The sequence below is a fragment of the Culex pipiens genome, chromosome 2 (genome assembly GCF_016801865.2).
Source record: "Culex pipiens pallens isolate TS chromosome 2, TS_CPP_V2, whole genome shotgun sequence".
In the NCBI taxonomy this organism is placed as follows: domain Eukaryota; kingdom Metazoa; phylum Arthropoda; class Insecta; order Diptera; family Culicidae; genus Culex; species Culex pipiens.
In genome coordinates, this window is record NC_068938.1 from 110,337,007 (window position 1) to 110,363,832 (window position 26,826).

At 34.8% G+C, this 26,826-nt stretch overlaps 1 protein-coding gene across 2 annotated transcripts; it reads left to right on the top strand.

Annotated features, from left to right (window-relative positions):
* The first annotated feature begins 189 nt into the window (after positions 1-189).
* On the top strand, positions 190-19,079 carry LOC120422792 (SWI/SNF-related matrix-associated actin-dependent regulator of chromatin subfamily A containing DEAD/H box 1 homolog). 2 transcript variants are annotated; one of them, XM_039586330.2, is made up of 7 exons: positions 192-627; positions 14,285-15,927; positions 15,989-16,146; positions 17,763-17,910; positions 17,973-18,287; positions 18,346-18,529; positions 18,599-19,079. In XM_039586330.2, the coding sequence occupies exons 1-7, from the start codon at positions 567-569 to the stop codon at positions 18,733-18,735; spliced, it is 2,646 nt and encodes an 881-aa protein (XP_039442264.1). In that variant the 5' UTR covers positions 192-566; the 3' UTR covers positions 18,736-19,079. The 2 variants fall into 2 exon arrangements, with proteins under 2 accessions (XP_039442266.1, XP_039442264.1); XM_039586332.2 differs by lacking the exons at positions 17,763-17,910; positions 17,973-18,287; positions 18,346-18,529; positions 18,599-19,079 and adding an exon at positions 17,157-17,671 and having other exon boundaries at positions 190-627.
* The last annotated feature ends 7,747 nt before the right edge of the window (positions 19,080-26,826 follow it).

Sequence of the window (26,826 nt, forward strand, 5' to 3'; positions counted from 1 at the left end):
CAAGAGTTGGTAGCCTTAGCCAATGCTATAGAGCGAATAATTTGATTTGATTTCGTGTTGTAGCGTGCGTGCAGTTGGAGAAAATATCAACCGATGCAGACTTTACTGTCCACACACTGCCATTCTAGTACCACACCCTTTTCGACCACCTTGTCAAACACCCCCGGCATGACATCTGCCCGCTGTCAAACTGAAATCGTCTTTCGCTTCGGCTGGCTGGAGGTCGCTTCTGCTCGTCGCAACATTTTTCTCACCGTCGGAGGATTCCATGTTGCGAAATCGAGGATTTTTCGACATTTTCCTCCTAGTTAGTGCGTTCAAAATCACCTGAAAATATCGCCAAACTTGCGGCGGGGAACTAACCTAGCGAGTGAGCGTAAAAATTGCGTGAATCGGGTTTAGTTTTGGTTGAAATCGCGGTTAAAGTCTTTTTGGGTTGTATATATTTTTCGTTTCGCGGCGTCGTCTTCACGTTTTTTCCCGTTGACCGACGGCACGGAGGTGTGTGAGAATCGACGAGAGAAGTCCCGTTTTGTTCCGGATTTGTGGACTTGAGTGTTTCCGGAATGTCGCTCCGAAATTTTCGCAAACCAGCGCATTCCGCCGCCAACGGAACCGCAGTTCCAGGTGAGTCTCTTTTCGGTTCGGTTCTTGTTACGGATTTTCTTCTCGTTGCCGCGCCGCCACTTTCTCCCGCGGTCTCGCACGCGGAACAAACACACTCACACACCGCAAACACGCCGCCGGAGAGCATCGCACCACCACATGAGAAAACAAAGCGAGCAGCTGTTTTTTGAAGGTGGTTGTGTTTGGCGGGATGTTTACGTTTTTCTGGTTGCCGCGAGAGCGTCGGGTTGGAGTAGTTTGTCGCAAAAAAAAAAAAACCGATGTTGCGAAAACATTTCTAGAGATTTTTATAAGGTTTTAAATGTTATTGTCTTTCATATGTTGACACGACTTATTCAAAAAAATCTCTAGATTTGGACACAACGAGATTCCAATGGGTTTTTGCCTCAGGAACAATGTTTTCATAAAACAAAAAAAATCCTATAAACCATTTAGAACTCGCGATTTACGATTTACTGAAAAATTGTCTTTTTCATAGAAAATAATATATTTTGTTCAGAAGCTTTGAAAAATGCGTTCAAATTACCTCGTATTTCACTACAAATCATAGTTTGAGTTCCCACCAATTATGTTATGTATTCATATTTGTATTTTTATTTCAAAAATATACATAAGGTTAAGCCTTTTATCGTACACAGAGATATTATTGAAGTCAAACATGATAAAACTACAAACAAAAAAACTTAAAACTAACTAAAAATTACATTAGAGTATGTACTTTAATAGGGTCCTAAACCCCTCTATAAATTTCTATGCACCACAGTAAAAAACACGATTGAAAACAATTTCTGATCAATTTTTTTTTATTTAATGCAATTATTTTTTTAGAAGACAACATTTTTTCGATGGATTAACTATGGTCCTCTTGGAACTAGCTGTCAAGTAGGACCTTTTCTGTCATGAAGTTATTTTTTTAAATTGCTTTAAAAATTGTTCTCAGAAATATTAGCTTCATCGTTGCGAAAAATAATATCACAAATTTATGCATAATTTTAAGACCCAATTGATCATTGTATAAACAAAGAGAAATAACTTAACCTGAAAACAAATGAAAATGACTTCCACAAGAAGAATTCCAGTTAAAAAAATAAACTGATCAAGAAACTGTTTCTATCAAGTGTTCCTTAAATATTACCTACACTGATGCTTGACATCACTAATAAAAGCAAAATTTTCCGACGATGAGGCAAAGCATTCCACAGGCACGAACTATGAATGAATTCCCCAGATAAGGCTAGTACGCTGATCGGAAGGAAAGGGGTCAAGAAACAGCTTTACGAACAGCAGAAAAAAAGAGAGAGAGAGCGATTTCTTGGGGCTTTTCTTCACCCTCTTTGACTTGCTTGCGCTGCCGCTGCTGCCCATTTGATTTTTTTCTTGACCGGTTCCTTCCGAAGTGCGTATACCGCTATAATGATGAGCTGGAATTAGAATGTGATGTGTACGTTGTGACCAACTAAAGGAAAGTTCTTCATATCCAGACTTTTTCTTGATTATGTCCTATAAACATATGAAACATAATAGCTTATAGGACCTTTAAAAAAAACTCTAGATATAGATAAGTTGGCTCTTTGAATTTGATAAGTCTAAAAAAAACAAAAAAAAAACTGCATCTGAAAATATTTTAGTAAAGGTATGCCAAGAATTGAATGATATTGAGAAACATGGTCATATCTGCGAAATGTAAGGTATGCACTTCGGAAGAAACCGTTCAAGAAAAAAAAAATCAAATGGGCAGCAGCGGTAGCGAAAGCAAGCCAGAGAGGGTGAAGAAAAGCCCCATGAAAAAGTTCCCTCTCTTTTGTTCTGCCGTCCGTAAAGCTGTTTCTTGACCCTCTTTCTTTTGAAGAGCATACCGGCCCTAAATAGTAAATGAATATATGAATATCTAATACAACTGTTGAAACAAACTTTTAAATGGCGTTCAGTTTCTACTGACAAATGAGAGAAATAATATTACCGTAAATAAAGTGAGATAAAAGAAGAGTTTTTTTTAATGACTAGACCATTATTGCGACAAAATTTTAAAATGGTTAAAAGATCAGCGTTTAACAAAGAAATACAGGAAGTTCTGAAATAGGACAAGATAAATAAACTTGGGTGTCATCAGCAACAGATTGTATACTGCAATAACGAACATGTCTTGGGAGATCATTAATTGACATTGTAAAAGCTAAGAGACCTCCAACGAATCCTTGAGGAACACCTTGTTCGTTTTGTCTAAATTGTGATCGAATGCCGTTGATTTCTACCAATTGTTGTATTCCTCTTAAATAACTCGTAAACAAATTACAATTTAGTTTATGGAGTTTTTTCTTTTTTTGAAAAAAGGTCCAATAAATCATTTTTTTTGTTTTTACTTTTTGGGTGTTTTTGAATACCCCTGACACCCAAAAAGCAAAAAAACTTTAAATTTGGTATATTGGACCTTTAAAAAAAAAACTCCTGGTGTCAAGGTTGAAACAATGTTTTTTTTTGCCTGCAATTTTTACGATTTTCTTTCTTAAAACCAACTAAAAAAATGTCGCTCGATTATCCGAAGGACTTGGCAAAATTTTACTTCGGATAATCAAATCACGATTTTTTTTTTCATTGTTGAGTTTTAGTATGACCCCTAAACTACTCTAAAGTGATTTAGAATTTTTAAATCCAAGATGGCGGCCAAAATGGTCATGATTAAATATTTAAAACAAAAAATTATTAACTTAATAAGCAATCAACCAATCAAATTCTAAAATGGGGTCGCAGAACTCAAATTTTACATTAAATGTAAGAAAATAAAAAAAAAACAAAATTTTTGTTCGTGATTCTATTATTTGAAGTCCGAATTATTCGGATAATCGAACTTCGAATAATCGAAACTTAAGATAATCGAGGCTTCGGATAACCGAGTCTGGACTGTACCATCATCTTGTAGGCAACTTCTTTCTGATTTTTTTGCGTTTCAAATAATTAGTTTTTGTCACTTCAGTGATAAGTTGATATCAATTTTAAAAATTTCTTATGAAAATTTAATTTGCATGACTATTTTAGCTACTGCCAGCATGTTATGTTTCCTAACCTTTTGCATTGTTTTATAACAGCAGTTGACATGCAAAATTAAAATTTTTAATTAACTGCTCTTAGTACTTTTTTTTCAAAAAATGGTCGCCAATGAAAAATGACGACTTTATGGATCAATATGATTACAGAACATTATTGGTGGGACTCTCGACTATGATTTGAAGTGAAATACGGGACAAATAAAACGCATTTTTAATGTTTAAAACAACATATGAAAATATTTTCTATGAAAACAGACCATTTACTTCAGTATATTGTAAATCGTGAGTTCCAAACAATTTTCCGCAACATCACGTATTTTTTGGGACACACTAGTGTTGAGGTTATGTGCTGCAAACAAAGCTCGTATGACGGTGGGTAGATGTGTGAGTGCGCTTTTGGGTGGTGGGTGTTGTGTGGAAGGAGGGAGAGGATCGTGGAGTAAACAAAGAAGTTGCGGTGCGTTTAGTTGTCGCTTGATCAAACATTTTAATAGAAGAAATTTCTTTTCAAAGCTTTTTGAAAATTTTGGAAGTTTGTGAGATAAAAGAACTAAAAAGACGTGAAACTGAATTCGCGATTTTCAGTGTAAGAACGGACCTTGACCTATCTTATTCACCAGGTTCCCTTACACCTACATCTCACCCTTGCTCTGAGTCAGTACGCGCAACACGCTAGAACAAGTGTTCATCCATAAAGTACGTCACGCTAAAATCCGGAACATTTCATCGATTGTCGTTTCGTTTACTTTTTACAGAATAGTTGTCCGCAAAGCGGCCTCAATTTAGAACTGTCAAAGCGGAACCAATTTACTGTTCGCATAATTATACCAAGAAGTGGCAAGTATTGTGATCGATCTATAATTTATTTAGTCAGGAATAAAAAAAAATCGATGGCTATTGAGGTATTCGAAGTCAAAACATCTTAATAAGAGGGTTGAAATTGAGATTGGCATAATTCGTCGCTAAAATTTTATAATCGCTATGTCTCACGCAAAACCTATTTTATGACGCTCTTTTAAATGTTAGCGACAAATTATCAATAACTATGAATAGTACAGGGTTGTTACGGACGGCGCGGATCGCGCGGATGGCGCGGATGGCGCGTATCGCGCGGATCTGGCGCGGATTTGCTGGCTAATTTTGTTCAGGCGCGGATTTCGCGCGGATAGCAATTTTCATAAATAAAATAATTGAGAACGATAGAATTTCTTCAAGTTACAAAGGAAAATATTATAAGCAATTAAATAAATTCAATCTTTTTCTTTGAGTGCAAAAACATCAATTTCTATGAAGTTGTTAATGAAGAAAATTTTCTTCTGAAAATTATTCATTGTTTTTTTCTTAATACGAATCTTCAAAATAATCTTCAAGGAGCGTTAATTTTTCAAAATGTATTGAGATTTCTTATATAAATTTTACATAACATTACAACTCATAATTTTTGTTAACATTTGCTTACCTGGTTTAAATATTTTTCTACAATTATTCACATGATACATTTAAATTTTATCTTCTGACTCATATTTTAAACTTTTTCCAAAGATTTAGACATAAGGATGTACTTAAATGATTCTTAGGGTATGTTCCGGATGGGATTTAACCCTTAGATTTTTTTTTTGATCGGTACAGGGTTCCAAAGTTTTCAAGGAATTTTTTAATATAGCATACAATAAATATTGAGTGAGCATATTAATTACAATTTCAAAATTACAAAATTCGAAAAATTACAGAATTTCAAAAAGCTTTAGATCTTTTTAGATTTTTTAAGTTTTTTCAATCTTAAATTTAAATTTTGAAATTTGTGGTATTAAAAATTGAAAGATTCTGTTGCCACTCTGATTTGGGTAGAATTGGTTCTACTCCCCCCGGGTGGCAGTGCGTGGCCGAATGGTTACGCTGTCCGCTTTGTAAGCGGATGATTCTGGGTTTGATTCCCATCTGCTGCAACCTTCCATCGGATGAGGAAGTAAAATGTCGGTTCCGGCCTTGGTTGTTAGGCCGTTAAGTCATTCCAGGTGTAGGAGTTGTCTCCATGCCATAAGTACAAACAACACACCAAACCAAGCCTACTCCGGTGGAATCACTGGCGGCGGTTGGACTCGCAATCCAAAGGTCGTCAGTTCAAACACTGGGGTGGAAGGTTCCTTGGAGTAGAAAGAGGTTTGGGTGCTCTCCCCATTCAAGCCTTCGGAATCCTAGATTCGAGCAGAAACTTGCAATAGAGACCACAAAAGACCCGGGGTCGTTTTTTTGGTTCTACTCCCAATTATCAAAACATGACGAAATCCACTTAGCAATCTGCTAAAATCTCCGTCTAACATTGAAAATTTCAGAATTTACATATTCAATTAAACAAAAAAATAGAATTCATAAATTTAAATTGCCAAATCTTGCAGACTCAAAAACGCAAAAAGAAATATGAATTGGGTAATTCTCCGCCAACTCACACAGCAGTTGCCCCGACCCCTCTTCGATTTGCGTGAAACTTTGTCCTAAGGGGTAACTTTTGTCCCTGATCACGAATCCGAGGTCCGTTTTTTGATATCTCGTGACGGAGGGGCGGTACGACCCCTTCCATTTTTGAACATGCGAAAAAAGAGGTGTTTTTCAATAATTTGCAGCCTGAAACGGTGATGAGATAGAAATTTGGTGTCAAAGGGACTTTTATGTAAAATTAGACGCCCAATTTGATGGCGTACTCAGCATTCCGAAAAAACGTATTTTTCATCGAAAAAAACACTAAAAAAGTTTTAAAAATTCTCCCATTTTCCGTTACTCGACTGTAAAAAATTTTGGAACATGTCATTTTATGGGAAATTTAATGTACTTTTCGAATCTACATTGACCCAGAAGGGTCATTTTTTCATTTAGAACAAAATTTTTCATTTTAAAATTTCGTGTTTTTTCTAACTTTGCAGGGTTATTTTTTGGAGTGTAACAATGTTCTACAAAGTTGTAGAGCAGACAATTACAAAATTTTTGATATATAGACATAAGGGGTTTCCTTAAAAACATCACGAGTTATCGCGATTTTACGAAAAAAAGTTTTGAAAAAGTTGGTCGTCATCGATCATGGCCGTTTATCGTCACCCGCGACAGACACGGACGACGAAACAAAGAGAAACGCAAAAAGTAACTTTTTCAAAACTTTTTTTCGTAAAATCGCGATAACTCGTGATGTTTATAAGGAAACCCCTTATGTCTATATATCAAAAATTTTGTAATTGTCTGCTCTACAACTTTGTAGAACATTGTTACACTCCAAAAAATAACCCTGCAAAGTTAGAAAAAACACGAAATTTTAAAATGAAAAATTTTGTTCTAAATGAAAAAATGACCTTTCTGGGTCAATGTAGATTCGAAAAGTACATTAAATTTCCCATAAAATGACATGTTCCAACATTTTTTACAGTCGAGTAACGGAAAATGGGAGAATTTTTAAAACTTTTTTAGTGTTTTTTTCGATGAAAAATACGTTTTTTCGGAATTCTGAGTACGCCATCAAATCGGGCGTCTAATTTTACATAAAAGTCCCTTTGACACCAAATTTCTATCTCATCACCGTTTCAGGCTGCAAATTATTGAAAAACACCTCTTTTTTCGCATGTTCAAAAATGGAAGGGGTCGTACCGCCCCTCCGTCACGAGATATCAAAAAACGGACCTCGGATTCGTGATCAGGGACAAAAGTTACCCCTTAGGATAAAGTTTCACGCAAATCGAAGAGGGGTCGGGGCAACTTTTCCCGATTTCGTGTGAGTTGGTAGAGAATTACCCAATTCTCACATTGAAAAATTACAAAAAAAAAAATTAACATGGATTTTTTAAGTTCTTAATTTTTTAATTTTTTAAGAAAGTTCTTAAGTTATTAATTTATAAAATTATTTAATTATTTATTTATTAAATAATTAAATTATTTAGTTATTAAATTAAAAAAATTATTAAATTATTAAATTATTAAATTATTAAATTATTAAATTATTAAATTATTAAATTATTAAATTATTAAATTATTAAATTATTAAATTATTAAATTATTAAATTATTAAATTATTAAATTATTAAATTATTAAATTATTAAATTATTAAATTATTAAATTATTAAATAATTAAATTATTAAATTATTAAATTATTAAATTATTAAATAATTTAATTATTAAATTATTAAATTATTTAATTATCAAATTATTAAATTATTAAATTATTAAATTATTAAATAATTAAACTATTAAATTATTAAATTATTAAATTATTAAATTATTAAATTATTAAATTATTAAATTATTAAATTGTTAAATTATTAAATTATTAAATTATTAAATTATTAAATTATTAAATTATTAAATTATTAAATTATTAAATTATTTAATTATTAAATTATTAAATTATTAAATTATTAAATTATTAAATTATTAAATTATTAAATTATTAAATTATTAAATTATTAAATTATTAAATTATTAAATTATTAAATTATTAAATTATTAAATTATTAAATTATTAAATTATTAAATTATTAAATTATGAAATTATTAAATTATTAAATTATTAAATTATTAAATTATTAAATTATTAAATTATTAAATTATTAAATTATTAAATTATTAAATTATTAAATTATTAAATTATTAAATTATTAAATTATTAAATTATTAAATTATTAAATTATTAAATTATTAAATTATTAAATTATTAAATTATTAAATTATTAAATTATTAAATTATTAAATTATTAAATTATTAAATTATGAAATTATTAAATTATTAAATTATTAAATTATTAAATTATTAAATTATTAAATTATTAAATTATTAAATTATTAAATTATTAAATTATTAAATTATTAAATTATTAAATTATTAAATTATTAAATTATTAAATTATTAAATTATTAAATTATTAAATTATTAAATTATTAAATTATTAAATTATTAAATTATTAAATTATTAAATTATTAAATTATTAAATTATTAAATTATTAAATTATTAAATTATTAAATTATTAAATTATTAAATTATTAAATTATTAAATTATTAAATTATTAAATTATTAAATTATTAAATTATTAAATTATTAATTTATTAAATTATTAAATTATTAAATTATTAAATTATTAAATTATTAAATTATTAAATTATTAAATTATTAAATTATTAAATTATTAAATTATTAAATTATTAAATTATTAAATTATTAAATTATTAAATTATTAAATTATTAAATTATTAAATTATTAAATTATTAAATTATTAAATTATTTAATTATTTAGTTATTTAGTTATTAAATTATTAAGTTATTTTATTATTTGATTATTAAATTATTAAATTATTAAATAATTGTTTTTTTGCCATTTTCTTAGTTCGAATCATTTTCGGAGTCATATTTTAGTTTAGAGAAAGTTTAAGAAGAAAATTTGGTGAAAATTATCAAGTCCCTATATTTTATTATTTGGTAATTTATTTTAGGGTTTTAATTTTTTTAATTTTTGTATTTAATTTTTTTCCTAAATTTGTTTTTAAAGCAACGATATTTAAAGTGTTACAAAAAATTGCTAATATTGTTTCAGAAATGGCAGAAAAGATTCCACTTGGTGCAGGTGGGATATGAATCCACAACTGATCAACGGATCAGTAATGCTTTCTGTATTATTCTTTTTTCGTTTAAAATTTTATTCATTATGTTACTCTCTTCTATGTTTGTCGCGATTTTTTTATATGGCGCGGATTTCGCGCGGATTGGGTTTTGGGGTCGGCGCGGATCTGGCGCGGATTTTTCTTCGACTTTTTCGTAACAACCCTGCCTTTGGTTCTCTTAAATCTCAACGCTTCTGCTGTATTTGACCAATTAATACTGCTTCTGTAACAAAATGTGTGCTTTCCTTAACACATCTCTTGATTTGGTAGCAACGTCAATTCTGTTTATCGTTTGCCCTATTCTTTGTTGATTTATTTCTTGAACATGCATATAAATATTGTAATTTTTGGAAAATCTTTTACAACATGCTTAGGACCACGAAATTGTAACAAAACTCCGGGACAGAAGAAATAGCAACAGAGAGACACTCAAGGCGTGTTCCACCGTGTTGCTCGTACTGACTCAGAGCAAGGGTGAGATGTAGCTGTAAAGGCAGTGCGTGTTCGTCGGGAACCTGGTGCATAAGATCGGTCAAGGCCCGTTCTTGCACTGAAAATTGCGTATTGTGAATTGCGATTTTTAATGTCACATCAAATGCCAACTTTTCAGAAATTTCCAGAACGGGCAAAAAAATTTTGACCGAGTTATGATTTTTTGAATCAATACTATTTTCTTCAAAAAATTCGAAATATTGGTTGTAAAATCTGTCAACTTTATTTTTCCATTTAAATTCAAATTTGCTATCAAAAAGTAGGTTGTTTGGTTGAGACTTAGAAAAAAATCAATTTTCCTGTTTTAACATCTTTGCATGACAATATCTCAGCAACAACTCAAAAAAGCAAAATGTAGAGAATTTGAAACATATTTTTTTCAAGATTGGGCAAACATGGGCACCTACAGGGTTGTTACGGATGGCGCGGATCGCGCGGATGGCGCGATTCGCGCGGATAGCGCGGATCTGGCGCGGATTTGCTGGCTAATTTTGCTCAGGCGCGGATTTCGCGCGGATGGCAATTTTGAAAATGTTTGTTTGTATTTTTTTAGTACGAAACGTTGAAAATTTTTTTTATATGTTTCTTGTAATTTGTTAACAACTCCGGCTCTGAATATTTAATATCTTTTGAGTTTTGAGTAATGATTTTTAACCTTATTTATTTTTAATTTTATGCTGGATTTGTTCGCAGGCCAAGGGTGCATGATACTGATGATACTCGTCGGTTGACACACCTAGGCGAGGAACATCCCGGAAGGAGCCCAACTACATCCGTAGTGCTGTTTGAACAAAACAGCATGGCTCTGGTTCCTTGCAAGTGTCCTATTTTCTTACCTCCACGTTGGCTTGGTTTAGTCATCATGATGACAAGGTGTAACCTAGCTGGTGGCCTGTGGAAACGACTCGTAAACCTTTGACCAGCGAGGGTCAGAGTAGAGACGGCTAAAAGAAAGGGGCGCGACAATGTGGGAAAGGGAAGTAATTTGTGATTGTAGACGGTATTGTTTTGATTCGCAGTATGTTGAGTCAACTGCTGTGGATGTACCTGAGCATCGCAGAACGGGGTTTCTCTTCTTTCCATTTCAGCTATCAGCTATCTTCTGTTTATTTTGTTTTCACTGATTTTCTAAAACGGCTTCTGTTTACTATCCTCCATTTAATTTCGATTTTACTTATTTGATTCTCTTATTTCTCAACGCTTTTCCACTCTATTTTACCAATTGATGTTGCTGTAAAAAAACTGTCTGCTTTCCCTTAATTTGGCAGCGATGTCAATTTTGTTTATCATGTGCCTTTTCTTTATTTATCTATTTGAATAATTTCTCATCTTCCCTGTAAATTGCCCTCAATACAATCTAAGCTTGTGTGTTACCTCTTTTTATTAACTATTGTTAATTTCTATATCTACTTCATAAATTACTATCTTCCTTTTACTACATAGTATATTTCCTTCACTGTCCATTGTTTTGAAACTTCACCTTTTTCTTAAGCAAGTGAGGTTCGAGCCCTTACTCAATTTATGGAATGATTAAAGGATTAACACAAATATTACTACTGTACTTTTGAAAAACTTTTCTAAAATGCTTAGGACCAAAATATTGTAACACAACACCGCGACAAAAGAAATAGCAACAGATAAACACAACTCAACAATAGGGAAGATTTCAGGAGAAAACAAAACACAGTAAATAACAATTAGTTTTTGAATTCAAACTAAAAATATAACAGTTTTTGCTTTAATGAAAATTGATAGGCACACTATAAATGGTTAGGCGCTTATACTTACATCAAACCCTACGTAATGTACCACCCGCGGCCGAGTTAAAATGCGTAACCGGAAAAGAAGGTGTGCATGCCTGGCACGAACACTCAAAGCGTGTTCTAGCGTGCTGCTCGTACTGACTCAGAGCAAGGGTGAGATGTAGATGTAAGGGCAGTGCGTGTTCGTCGGGAACCTAGTGCATAAGATCGGTCAAGGCCCGTTCTTACACTGAAAATTGCGAATTGCGAATTGCGAATTTTATGCTGGATTTGTTCAATTTTTAATTTTGTAAATCAAATATTACAAACTTTTCCCGAAGATATAGACATTAGAATGTGTAACAAAAACTATTATTGGGGCTTGTTCTGGTGGGCGCCAAATATGAACTTGATTGGACTTACAGAAGCTGGCCTCCACTTTCGAATTTTGGAATGGAATTTAATCGGTAGAAATATTTTTTTTCTCAATTTAAACATTCTTGGCGAAAATAAAAAGATCAGAAAATTCCAAATTCAATGCTTCAGAAATTCAAAAAATCGAAAAAAAATGTTTTAATAGTTTTTATAATAACAAAAAAAAAATCAAAATACAAATTATTTTTTTTTCGAAATTTCTAATATCGTAATTTAAAAAAATCTGAAATTTCAAAATTCAAAATTTTTGCACTCTGAAATTCAAAAAACAAAAAATTTTAGAAAAAAATACAAAAAATTTGGGTAATCGAAAATTTTAAGATTTAAAAAAAATCAAAATTAAAAAGTCACAATTTAAAAACTAAAAAATATCAAATTCAAAACTATATAGAAATTTTTTTCTAAAATCTAAAATGATTTTAGTATCCTTAAGCTTATAAATTCTAAAATTCTTAAATTCTAAAATACTAAATTCTTTAATTCTAAAATTATAAATTCTAAAATTCTAAAATTCTAAAATTCTAAAATTCTAAAATTCTAAAATTCTAAAATTCTAAAATTCTAAAATTCTAAAATTCTAAAATTCTAAAATTCTAAAATTCTAAAATTCTAAAATTCTAAAATTCTAAAATTCTAAAATTCTAAAATTCTAAAATTCTAAAATTCTAAAATTCTAAAATTCTAAAATTCTAAAATTCTAAAATTCTAAAATTCTAAAATTCTAAAATTCTAAAATTCTAAAATTCTAAAATTCTAAAATTCTAAAATTCTAAAATTCTAAAATTCTAAAATTCTAAAATTCTAAAATTCTAAAATTCTAAAATTCTAAAATTCTAAAATTCTAAAATTCTAAAATTCTAAAATTCTAAAATTCTAAAATTCTAAAATTCTAAAATTCTAAAATTCTAAAATTCTAAAATTCTAAAATTCTAAAATTCTAAAATTCTAAAATTCTAAAATTCTAAAATTCTAAAATTCTAAAATTCTAAAATTCTAAAATTCTAAAATTCTAAAATTCTAAAATTCTAAAATTCTAAAATTCTAAAATTCTAAAATTCTAAAATTCTAAAATTCCAAAATTCTAAATTCTAAAATTCTAAAATTCTAAAATTCTAAAATTCTAAAATTCTAAAATTCTAAAATTCTAAAATTCTAAAATTCTAAAATTCTAAAATTCTAAAATTCTAAAATTCTAAAATTCTAAAATTCTAAAAATTCTTAAATTCTTAAATTCTACAATTCTAAAAATCAAAAATTCTTCAATGTTTTTAGTTTTAAATTCTTAGTTCTTGAATTCTTAAATTCTTGAATTCCACAATTCTTGAAATCCTATTTTATGTAAGGGATTTTGAAATTATGACAAGACATTATTTTCAATATCAGAAATTAAATTTCTTTCGGAGTGAAATTTTAGCGAGGATTTTGGATTACAAACTGCATGAAAAATCATAGATTTTGAAAATTTAGACCTTCGAAATTTAATTTTTTTTTCATATTATAATTTTTGTAATATTTTTGAAGCTAAATTTTTAGGTTTTTAAATATTATTTTCTATTTTGAAGATTTTTTTCATGACCCTTGCCTTGACCGTTTCTTGAAGATTTTTTTTTAAATGGATTTATTGCTTTCATTCTTTTGGAGCCTTTAACCATAAAACGAGTTTTTTTTATCAAATACTTTCTGAATTAGTTTTTCTTCATTAAAAAATAAAATTTCTTAAATGTTGGTCGCGATATTTTGTATAAGGCGTGGATTTTGCGCGGTTTCGGATTTTAGGTCGGCGCGGATTTGGCGCGGATTTTTTTTCGACTCTCCCGTAACAACCCTGATAGTACTTTCCAAATAATATTGGATAATCTTACTCCGATATTATCACTACACATCAAAGATACATATTCTCGGAACTTCCATTCGGTTGCTCTTCTGATTCACGAAATTCCACCCACTTTTGACACAATTTTTCATCACGTGGAAAACAAAAATAGGCCTCTTTTGGCCGCCCATCGTTTAGTCTACGAAGAAAAAAGTGCGAAGCACTTAATTTTTCATCGAAAACATCAACATCAACAGATCCAAAATGTTTTATAATAATTCACTTCAGCAGCAAAAAATATGTCACGCTTGAGCTTGAACATAGCCTTCTACTTTGTTTATGTTTACAGCTGTAGTGCAGTTGTATTAGTGGGGAGCAGTGGGGAGCTTTCGAAAATCACGTTACGCATTCTGTCTTTTCAGCACCCAGCTTTTTACAAATATGATTTTTACTTGATTAAACTACATGACTTCCCTTTTTTTCTCTTCTTCCAGACGGTCAAAAGCTGGAGCTCGCCCCGGGCCGCAAGCGCATCCAGATGCTCAACGACAGCGAAAGCGAACCGGAAACCCCGGAAAAGCCATCCGCTCCACCTTCTTCCAAGGCTGTAGCCCCCATCGACATCCCGACGGTGGGTGCCGTCGTCTCGTCCGGCGGTCCCTCCACCAGCACCAGCCCGGAAACTACCAACGGCACCTCAGCCGCCCCAGTGTTGACGGTAAAGGAGAAGGAGCTTTGTCTGCAGCGAGTTCGCGCCGAACGTCCGGACGTGGATACGATGGTCGTGCAGGATCACCTGGTGCGGAACAAGTGGAGCGTCGAGGCCACGCTGGAGGATTTGAAGAATTACAGTGGTGGCGGGGGTGGCAAGCGGAAGATTTTGGACTCGCCGATGGTGCAGAAGGCTGTGGCGTTGAACGCGAACGCGTCGAAGAATCCGTCGAAGAAGCGAAAGGTTCAAAACCGAGGTGGGGACAGTGACAGTGACGACGAGTCGGGGCGGCCGCAGGAGCGTGTGTTTGACAGTGACGACGACAGTGACGAGGGAGTGAATTACGGGATGTCGCGGGACCGGAAGGGAGTGTTTGAGTTTTTGAACAATGCGCCGGTGATTGAGCTGGCATCGGTGAAGACGCTGTCGACGAAGAAGATTGATTTGCTGGTGGAGTTGAGGCCGTTCAAGAGCTGGGACGATTTGGTGGACAAGCTGAAGAATTCGCCAAAGTCGCTGACGACGGAGCTGCTGAACTACACGCAGGAGTACCTGTCGAGGAGGAACAATCTGGTGACGATCATGAACAAGTGCCGGAAGATGGTGCAGAAGTTGGAGAGCGCGATCGCGGCTGGGGGAGGAATCAGTGAGCAACCTTCGAACATTCCGGATGGGTTTAAATTGGCGGAGTACCAGATGGTGGGGCTGAACTGGCTCACGATCATGCACAAGAACGACATGAATGGCATCTTGGCTGATGAAATGGGCTTGGGGAAGACAATCCAGGTGATTGCCTTTTTGGCTTGGTTGAAGGAGAATGACTTGAACAATCAGCCGCAGCTCGTGGTCGTTCCGTCTTCAACGCTGGACAACTGGGACAACGAACTGCGCAAATGGTGCCCGGAGCTGATCGTCATGAAATACTATGGCAGCCAGGAGGACCGCCGCATGATCCGGATTGACTGGGCCAAAAATGGAATCTCCGACGTGGACGTCGTCCTCACAACTTATCACATGATGGGAGCTTCCGGAGAGGAGAAGAAAATGTGGCGAGTCACCCCGTTCCAGTACGTGATTTTTGACGAGGCGCACATGCTTAAGAACATGACCTCCCAGCGGTACGAAAACCTGCTTCGTATCCGGGCCGAACGTCGCATCCTCCTTACCGGAACGCCCCTCCAGAACAACCTGCTCGAGCTGATGTCGCTACTGTGCTTCGTGATGCCGAAGCTGTTTGGCGGAAAGGTCGAGGACATCAAGGCACTGTTCCAGGGCAAGGTAAAGTCCAAAGGAGATGACGCCGAAGAAGCGGGCACCTTCGAGCGGAACCAAATCGAGCGCGCCAAGCAGATCATGAAGCCGTTCATTCTGCGCCGGCTCAAGAAGGACGTGCTGAGTCACCTGCCCGAGAAGACGGAGAAGATTGTGGGTTCTTTCGGCGCTTTTTCAAAGAGATTTTCACTGACAAAATTGTATTCGCTTGCAGATCAAGGCGCCGATGCTGGACTCGCAGAAGGAAAAGTACCTGGCGATGGTGAACGAGTACCAGAACGAGACGGGCACGATCCGGGAAACGACCGAGATTAGCGGCATGTCCGTCATGATGGACATGCGCAAGCTGGCGAACCATCCGCTGCTGTTGCGGTAAGTAGTTTCGGCAAGGGTGCCGAGAATCTCAATCTAATATTTCCGCAAAAGCATTACATTACGGGGTTCCCTTCTCCGGACGTAAACATAAAATATCTGGTATCAGATGGCGACAGACTCAACTAACTCCTGGTTTCGATTGTGGCTGCTATAGCCGTCGAAAATTAGAACAGCTTTCTTGAACGGCCTGTCGCTGTCGCTGTCATGCATTCTCGGGTTTCCGGTGAAGATAGTGCTGAATATTATTTCGCAAAATAGGCATGTACGATGACTGATGATTAGAAGTTCCAAGCATTTGTATTCATTTTCTTCTTGTTAGATAGACTGTTTGCTCATTGTTCCTACATCTTCATCTGAAAGAAGCTGATCACAACGATTTATCAATTCTTTTGCATGCGGTCTTAAAGGCAACTAAATCGGAAGCATAAGGTGCTTCTAGGAATTCTTGATTCGAGTGCAGTTGCAGCATACAATAGCAGCCAACGTCGTTCCCGGAGCACACTAGAGTATATAACCAAGTACAAGCAATACCAGTTGACAATGAGAGGGATCCTGGAAGAACACGCCTAAATGAGTAACCCCATTAAATACACGGAGAAATGAAGATGAATCAGAATATAAAATAATTGCGAGATACTGGGTATGGCAGGACAACGTACGAAATAAGTAATTACAAGCTAAATAAAACATTAAGCAAAGGCAGTCAATCAGAAGAAAACTCGGTCTCTTTTGTCCGCATCTTAACTGATGGGTTCTAAGTGTTAATGCTTGACCAACAGAATATTGCTTGAAGAGTTTAGTACACAGTGAAGTCCGTACTTGAGATGCAGTTCCATAATTCGTTTTATCCAAATTTTTTATAGTTGGAACAACATTTTTACGATATTTGTGTTGTTGTAAAACATGACAAATTTTGTTTTCTAAATTGTACTGAAATCTATGTTATTATGTAATATTAGTTTTTGCAAAGTGTTATAAACAATTGTATGACGCTTTTCATTTTCCAGCGACAATGAACAGGAAACTGAAGCATTTCAAGGCCAGGACATCTCCAACATGTTGGAGATAGAGCTGCATGAAGAAGACGGAACCATCTTACTGCCACATGTAACTCAAGCTACTGGCCACGCTGCAACCTCCCGAAAGAGAGCAGCAGCTCCGTCAATAAACGATCGCTGGCTCTCAATACTGAGCAAATGTTGCGACCTTCTGGCGGAAATGGCTAATCACCACCAGAAAAGACACTCCGCCTTCGCTCAGCTTCTTTGTGAGCGCATGAGCATGCTTCCCCGCGAAGTTGCCCGCCGGTTGGAAAATGAAATTCTTGCGAAAATTGATTCGGCGCTGGCCGAGCTGGATGGATCGTCCGCAGTCGGCGCTGGTTAGGTTTAATTGTTGTTTGTTCTTAATCAAATAAACATTACATAAAAGAACTGAAAGTTGCAGTTTTGCATTTTTTGTTTTAATGAGAAGTGTTTGTAGAGTTTCTTCAAAAAAGTTTTTCATCCAATTTCGAGGTAATTCTTAACTTGTCCAAGTCTTAACTTATTTCAAAGTTTCTTGAAGTCTTAAAAAATCATCTTTATACTGAGTTTTCATTTATTACATTACAGATACTACTTCTCGGACGCGGACGTACGGAAGATGGCCCGCAAGCTGGCCGGTGACTCCGACTGGAAGGGCAACAACGTGGAGGAGGCGTTCCAAGACATTGCGTACCTGTCAGACTTTAAGCTTCTTCAGCTGAAGGAGAAGTACACTGTAAGTTGAACTTGCGTGATTTTCTCAACTTATTTTACGATTTTCCTTTTTCTCGTACAAAGAGCTTATACGACCTGCATATCCCGGAAAAGCTGATCGTGGCTTCGGGAAAGTTCCGCCAGCTGGACGAGCTGCTGCCGAAGCTCAAGAGCGAAGGCCACCGGGTGCTGATCTTCAGCCAGTTTGTCATGATGCTGGACATTATGGAACATTATCTGAAGATCCGCAAGCATGGCTTTCTGCGGCTGGACGGCCAGACGGCCGTCACCGACCGGCAGGAGATGATCGACCTGTACACGCAGGATCCGAACATTTTCGTGTTTCTGCTGTCGACCAAGGCCGGCGGGCTGGGCATCAACCTGACGGCGGCGGATACGGTATAGAAATGTCCTTCTCCAGAAATGGAACAAGTCTTAAAGTTCAAATCTTCCTCAGGTTATCATCCATGACATTGACTTTAACCCGTACAACGACAAACAGGCGGAGGACCGAGCCCATCGGATGGGCCAGACCAAACCAGTTACCATCTACAAGCTGGTCTCCGAGGGCACGATAGAGGAGGGCATGCTGATGATTGCGCAGGAGAAGCTGCAGCTCGAGAAGGAGGTCACCGAGGACGGTGAGTTGCTTCTATTATTCGTGTTCAAATTCAAAAAAAAAACTAAACAATCTTTCTCAACTCCCGCAGGCGAAAACAAAAAGGAACAGCACAAGTGCATGGTCCGGCTACTCACGATGTCGCTCGGCATGGACGAGAACAAGGCGGAAACGATTCTCAAAAACGAATCCCCCAAAAAGAAGCTCCAGGACGAGGAGGACTTTTAAAAGTTCCCCCGTCCCCTCCAACCCTCCATGTGATGTCGTTTTACTTAAGTATTGTTCGCGTTATGTCTTTTTTTCGGGACAATTTTTAAATTCGAAAACATTCTCTGTTTTGATCGATCGTGCTGGGCAGCGTTCCTGATAAATGTATGTTACACAACACCTCACTGTTGAAGGGTTAATTTTTTCACCCTCCCCCAACTAAGTTAAAGCATTATTGTATACACAACACACACACACACACCAACGCATCATTGCACACTGAGGCATATTCTCGTTGTCGTGATGGCCGCGACAGTTCCACGAACAATTATTTAATTGCAAAAAAAAAAAAAAATGTGAAAATGAAAAATCTACAAACTATGATCTTAAGTGATAAATAGCTATATTATCGTAAAAAAGTCATTGTGTTCTTATTTCGGTGAAATCCGAAATATGCAAACTGGGACATTAAAAAGGAGTATCGAAACAGGTAAGTTCTTCAAGAAACCCTAATGCCGAAGAGGTTATGCTAACAATTGATCTAATCTCGTTATATAATCATTAGGATGTAACAAAAATGACTTTGGCGGGCATTCAGGGGCTGGTTGCGGTGGGCTTACTGAACCTTAATCCAAAATATGAGCTTGATTTGACGTAACAGGAGTTGGCGCTCCGCCCTTCAATTTTAAATGGGATTTAACCCGCAAAAATACTTTTTTTTTCAAAAATGTCTATTTTTGAGGCACTTTTACCACCAATGCGTTTAAAACAAAAACATCACTGCCGTGTAGGCCATGTTTTGGTATACATGACATTAAAGTTTGGAGCATCCTAGAGTTCGGTACAGACCTTCAAATTTTGGCATTTTTTCGAAAAAAATGCCCCAGCAAATTCAAATGCCGTTTCGGGCGTTATGAGGTGCGTCGCATAACTTTTTTGCTAGTCGATTTTTCGAAAAAATGCCAAACTTTGAAGGTCTGTACCGAGCTCTAGGATGCTCCAAACTTCAATGTCATATATACCAAAACATGCGCAAGGCACGGTGCTCAAAATATCGTTATTATGAAAAAATGCAATTTTAGCATTTCAAAGCATATGTATTTCGAGAGTTTCAGTTTCAGAAGGTTTGCTGGTGTAGTTCTCGAGATACAGCCATTTTAAAATGTTATTTCCGACCTTTTCTAAAAAATCTATAAAATCAAAAAAAAAAAAGTACCGTAAACTGGGGTGACTTAGATAGCCCGTGTGACATTGATAGAAATTTGATTTGGCCACTAATTTTGATACATCCAATGTAACGGTCACATTTTTGCATATATGTTCGAGAATAAGCTATCCCTTAATGCTTACATACGCAAAATTCTCAAAAATGTTTAGATATTCAGTTTACGGTAGAACTTTTCAGCACTGGTATTGAAAGGTATTCATTTTCCATTCTGATATTTTTGGCAGGGAAAAGTAGGCCGTTTCGTTTCTCTAGAAGGACAGGAAAAGTTGACAGTTTTACAGCGGAATTGCAAAAAAGATTTTTATTTGAGTTTAGCAATGATTTTTTTGTGGTGAATATTTTTCACTATTTAACTAAATTCATAGGGCATTTCCAATATATATTTTTTTACATATGTTTCACTTAAACTTGTTTGAGAGTATGGGTAAATTATCGAAAATAAAAAAATAAAGCTTGATTTTTAGTTATCGGATAACTAAAATTTCGAATAAAATTCAATCTTGTTCGTTCTGCATGAAAAAAAAATCGTTTTGAAAACATGAAAAAAATTGAAATTGCAAAAAAAATCCAAGAAGTTAGTCCGAAGTTAGTCCCTAAAAGTCGGGGGGAAAAATATTTTCTCAAAAATCTTTAAAATTGTAATGAAATTAAATGTCTGATCAACTGAAAACAATTAAAAATGCATTTTGCTGCATTGATAATCATATTTAGCATTTTTGGGCTCGTTTAAACATATTTTTAATTTTAATAAAATTCCGATGTACAACAACACAACAACTTTATCTGGAGTTTTTTTTAAAAGGTCCAATAAACCAAATTTTTCAGTTTTTGCTTTTTGGGTGTTTTTAATACCCCTAACTCAAGGCAGTTTCAAAAACACCCAAAAAGCAAAAACTGGAAAATTTGGTTTATTGGACCTTTTCAAAAAAAAACTCGAGTTATTTTGTTCTAAACAAAAAAACTCGTCACTGCTTGGATATCGGAAATTTTAATTATCTAGGTCAAACGTTTTCCGTGTAAAATTGATTAGAACGGATTTTTTTAAACTTTTTTTTTATTATGTTTTTGTCACTTAAAAAAATGGTAAAGCATGAAGTTAAATTGGATTGTTAGCGAGCAAAAATGTATGCCTTAAAAATTTGGCTTATGACAAAATTCTGATTCAGCAACGAAAAATTATTGGAAAAATATATCGTTCGAAAAATACAGACTCAATTATCCGAAGTTCGATTATCCGAAAGTATGTATTAGAGGTGGGCAAAACCGCTCTTTTTTAGGAGCCGCTCATTTTCGTTCGCTCTTTAAAAAGAGCCGCTCTTTTGAACGGCTCTTTCGCTCTTTTTCAAAATTTGGATGAAAAGGGGTTTTTCAAGAATCGTGTGATTTTATAAGTTATTTCAAATTGGACTTTTATAAATTACGCCATACCAAATATTTTTTGAAGTTTATAACCCTCAACTCTGGCCAAAGTCGCAAAAAATAAATAAATAAATAAATGCATTTTACACATCCCCAGTTGTATTGCAATCATTAGTTTTCAAAATATCGAAGTATTAATGAACTTTTTTTAAGCCGAAAAAAATGGAATTGGAAAAATTGCTGTTAATTTTAAAATTGCGTTTATTTCTGCAAGAATTAAACATTTTTGTAGTTGATGCCAGTAAACGCTTTAGTGAATTTCCTACGAGAAAGAGTTCTGCAAGAATTGAACTAATGCTGATATTTTATTTGGAGAAAATATTCTGTGAACTCTTCTGTACATTCTGATTTAATCGATAAAGACGGCTGATACCGCCACATCTATAAACGCTAATGTCTAATCGGACAAAATGATTTATTTTTTTACAAAATCTCTTTAATATTCAGTAGATTTTTGATAATATTTGCAAATTATCAACCCTCTGGCACCACTGTAAATGGCTAGCACGTTTGACAGTCACCAAAACCTCGAAGAGCCCACGTAGTAGTATTAGTGAAGAGCCCACGTTGTTTATCGTGGGCTCTTCACTAATACTGCAGCGTGGGCTCTGTGAGTGTAGCAGTATTGGTGTTGTCTGTTTGTTTACACCAAATCTTCAAGAAACATCACTTTTTGTGTGTGCAAATCTGTTACGAAAAATGGTGAGAACTGTTGCTTCCGATTGACCGGGAAGATTTACCGGGTAGTACTGGACCGGGGACTGGCCAAGTCTCGCTGTAGATCCTTCCGAACAACTCGCTGCAATCTCCGGCAGGGATTAACCGACCAAGTGCAAAAACACTCGTGATTCCGGTGATAGTGGCGGAGCTGGTCTTTCCGAGCATCATTCGATAACCTTCTCCGAGGACTGACCCACTCCCGCTGTCGACTCGCACAGGGAATCGAAGGAATCGCGTGCTTGTATAGAATCCGACCTTTTGTGGTTCGAACAAATCTGAACTTCTAACTTGCAAACCCGTCTTTATCGCAATTTCGCGGGGCATTTATCCATAGTCTCTGGCGGATAGGGTCCTTTGGGAACTTGTGTCTAGAAATCCGTCCCGTGTCGTTATTTTTTCATGGAAATCATTTCAACATTATGAAATTATGGCTTTTTTTTACAACGCGGTTTGTTTATTTTCAAATTTTGACAGCAAATGCGTTCTTCATCTTCTTTGTTGTCTTCATGTTCGCGTCGAACATTTAGGTTTCATAAACATGGCCGTCGTGACAGAGGGCTGCAAATTATGCTATTTAAAATGCTCAAATTTATTGCGCAATTCTCACTAACTTGGACTTCGCACTAAATAATTGCTATCGATCGCACTATTCCGGCTGTCATGCTGCCTTGAGAAATTTTAATTTTCTCAAAAAATGATCATAGCGAGCCGATGTTGCTCACCTGTCAATTGCAATTTTAAAGTGCGAATGTCCAGTTTGGTGGAAACTGCGACTGGAAATGTAAATAAACAAAAGTGCGAGAGAAAAGTGCGGGCCAAATCCAAGTTTCAGTGCAAGGATCAATATATTCCGGTATTACTTTAATGTACACTCATGGCACGGGATTGAAACTCGTCTGAAAAACCTGTATCATTTTCTCATTCGGAACAGTGGCGCCACGTGGTGGTAGCTGCCCTGTTTATTACACTGTGAAATTATCCATGGCCAATCCAAGGAACCAGAAGGTGACAACAGAAATGTCCGTCCAAAATGGGTGCTGCAAAAAAACTCATTATTTTTCACAAATTTTCAAACAAATCAGCAACGAATTACAAGTTTGACAGTCGAACTACACTTAAAAGTTGGTTTTGTTATTTGTTTTTGCAAAACCGCATATTTTTAACGAAAGTGTCAAAAATATTCGTAATCACCTTTTGCCTCTTGGTGGCGCTTCGTGTTAGTATGTGTGTGGTCTGTGTTTGCGGACGTGCACGCAGAACACAGATCAGTGAGAACTAGCGAAAATGATTCAATTTCTTCTGATACAAGTCGCCATATTGAAATTGCTTAAAGATTCATACCCGTGCTCATGGCCTATCTACAATCACTTAGCTTAGAAAATTTCACTTAGCTTAGGAATTTGAATCAATGGAAATGAAGCCGAGCTTCTACAATGGAAAAGTAATCAAATTAGAAACTGACGTATGGTTTGAAAAATTTCAAAATCTACGGTAAGTTGACGTTTCAACATCAAAGGTAAACAAACAACTGCATAGCAACGTATATCAGCCCAGCAAAATTTCTAAGTTGATTGTGGATGACGGCCGTAAGTTGCGTACTTTCCTAAGTAACTACTTTACTTAGATGTTCTAAGCTAAGTGATTGTAGATAGGCCATCAGTTGTACAATGAAAAGTTTATTTCATTTTGTTTAGAAAATCATTTACTTTTGGGATTCATTTTTATAAGCATTGAAATTTTTGAAATTGCATTTTCGATTCTCAAAAACAAATTTAATACTATTTTTTTTTGGAAATTCAATAAATTATTTTTATAACGAAAATCATGCCATATTGGTTCATTTAAAAGACCAGAGTTTAAAAAAGAACAGCGGTTCTTTTTTTGTGAGCCATGGTTCATACGCTCTTTTTAGTGAATCGGCTCTTTGAGCGGTTCGCTCTTTTTTTGCCCACCTCTAGTTTGTATGGAACTTCGGATAATCAAATCGCGAATTAAAACTTTTTTTTGTATTTTTTTTTTCTTATTTTCAACATCAAAATCGAATTCTGCGACCTAATTTTAGTCAAATTTCAATGGTTGATTGCCTAAAAAATGTTCAAATGTATTTTTTCAGTATTTCGTAAGTGCCGTTTTGGCCGCCATCTTGGATTTAAAAATTCTAAATCACTTTAGAGTAGTCTAGGGGTAGTCTAAAGCTATCCCTTGCAGGTAGCAGTAATTCATCCAACGAAACTTAAGCTTAAATATGTCAAAGTTTTTCTTCAGAAAATCTTATTTCCTCTAATTTTGGATCTGGATTCTGTGCGCCGCCTGAAAATGGTTGTTGGTTCAGATTTTATCGAAAATATTGTTTAATATTTCACAATATTAACGATAGTTATGAGTATATAAAGTTACGAAAAATGGGCTAGTGTCATTTAAACGGTCAAAAATACGTAAAAAGGTTGGACAGACCTGGTTTAAAAGCTCAATAAACAAGTCTATTGGCTTTTCACTCTACCGTTTTCTTAAAATGTGCCGTTCTTTGAAAATTTGCATTTCTATGTTCTCTATAATTGATGCCAATCAAAAAAACTTTATTGGGCCACGTGCATCGCCTTGGCTAATTTCCATACTATAATTAAGTTAGCCCATATTAGTGGACTAGAAAGTTATTGTTTCATTTTGCGGCAAAATCTGGCAGCAAAAGATCATCAACCTCGCTCAGTGGCTTAACGTCTGCAGAAAAAAGGTCTGGACAAGTTATATAAATGCGCTATCTAACCGCTATCCAGAACAGATCTTGGCGAGCGTCCGGTTGATCTTGAACTCGTTTGTGTTTGGATTCTTAAGTGATTTTTTTTACCTTTATGTAAGAGGATGATCCAGCCTCTGGCAAAACGAGTCTCGTCCTGGTGAACCCTGAATGAACAGTGAATACAACCGATTTATTTTCACGAAATCTGCTTTTAATCCCCCTTGGCGCTTTAAAGGTTAATTTGCATTTTCTAGAATATTTATCGATTTCGATTTTGGGTAGAATGCTTCGCTTTTTTTAAACTTCATTCTTTCTTTGATTATTGCGAAATTCATACCTGGACCGTGTTCTCCGTTAATCTCTTGAACTCTCCGTTTTTTGTCCGATTCTTAATTAAAAAGTTCTGAATGTATATATTTCTTGTGTTTGTGATAGCCGCCGCGTGCGCCCAGGAAGAGTGCCATAAATTTTAATGAAAAGGAGCTTTGCACCGCAGGATGTTGTTTCTTTTTTTTTTGGTTTTGACTTTTTGATACCATGGTGGGCTCGATTTTGGAAGTTTTGGTTTCAGATCGCGGGAGGTTTCTGAGGTGAATTTTTTAACAGTTCAGAACGCTTTCGAGCATCGGCCTTTTGATTGTAGGAACTTTGGCTTACGTTTGGTCCTTACAGACAGTAAAATTAGTACATTTGTCTCTGTTCAAGGATCATTTAAACCGACTCATTTTAGCAATTTAAATTAGGCTAGTACATATATTTTTAAACGGAGCAAAAAAATATTTTTCAAAAAACTTCAAAATGTCAATGGAATGTCAAGCGAATCAGCTGAAATCAAATTCAAATGCATTTCCCTGTGTTAAGAATAATTTTTAACATGTTTGGTTTATTCAAAAATCTATTGATTGTTTGAAAATTTCCGACGTACAGCACCGCAAAATTTTTTTGTTCGCTTAAATTTTTGTTTTCGTCAAATCATATTTTTTTGAAAACTATTGCAAACTTTGCACCAAATTCTCCACCCTAGCAAATAGTATCTGCACACCAAATACAGAAAAACCTTTTACGCGGTGGCGTTAAGCTTTTTATTTCGTCGATTTCTCTAAAACCATACAAAATTTTGCATCTTTGCAAGCGTTTTGTAGATTTGAACAAAACTTAAAAAATGCTTATAAAAGATTGCAAAAATGTTGCGTCGTTCCAGAGAAATCGTCAGATTAGAAAAAAGAGGTTTCTCTGTACATTTTTTTCAATAGTCCTCATCAATACAGAAAAACCTTTTTTACGCGGTGGGTTTTTACGCGTTTTGTATATCTGAAATGAACAAACCCTTCAAATTGCATTTAAAAGATGGCAAAAGTGGTGCGTCGTTCCAGAAATATCGACAAATTAGAAAAACGTAACGTATCGCGTAAAAAAAGGTTTTAACTGTACAGTAAAACCTCGCATAGAGCGCAGGCGCTTTGCATTTCTTCGATTACTCTAAAACGACATAATATTTTTGCAATCTTTTTGAAGCAATTTGTTCGACTTATTACAATGTACAATTAGCTTCAAAGAGGTTGCAAAAATGTTATTTCGTATCAGAGTAATCGAATAAATACAAAGCGTAACGCCTGCGCACTATGCGAGGTTTAACTGTACCTACCTACAACTTGGCCGAGGACACCACATTGTTCAGAAAATTCCTTCAAAAGTTACAGATTTTCGAATATTTACGTGCCATTTTTACAAAGCCAAATGAGCCAAATCAAAAAATACAAAAATAAAAATGGTCGAAATCGGCCAATTTCGTAGAGAATTGCTCTATTAGAAGATCTGTACCTCGAGATGGAATCTTCTGATCGATTTGGTGTCTTCCGCAAAGTGTAGATTATGATTAGGATTATTTAAAAAAGGTTACACTAAAATACTCAGGGTTGGTTCAAATATTACGTCCAATGATTTTTAAAAAAAATCAGACCCCCCCCCCCTCCCTCTCCCCTGTCACGGACTTTTTTTAATAGTTTAA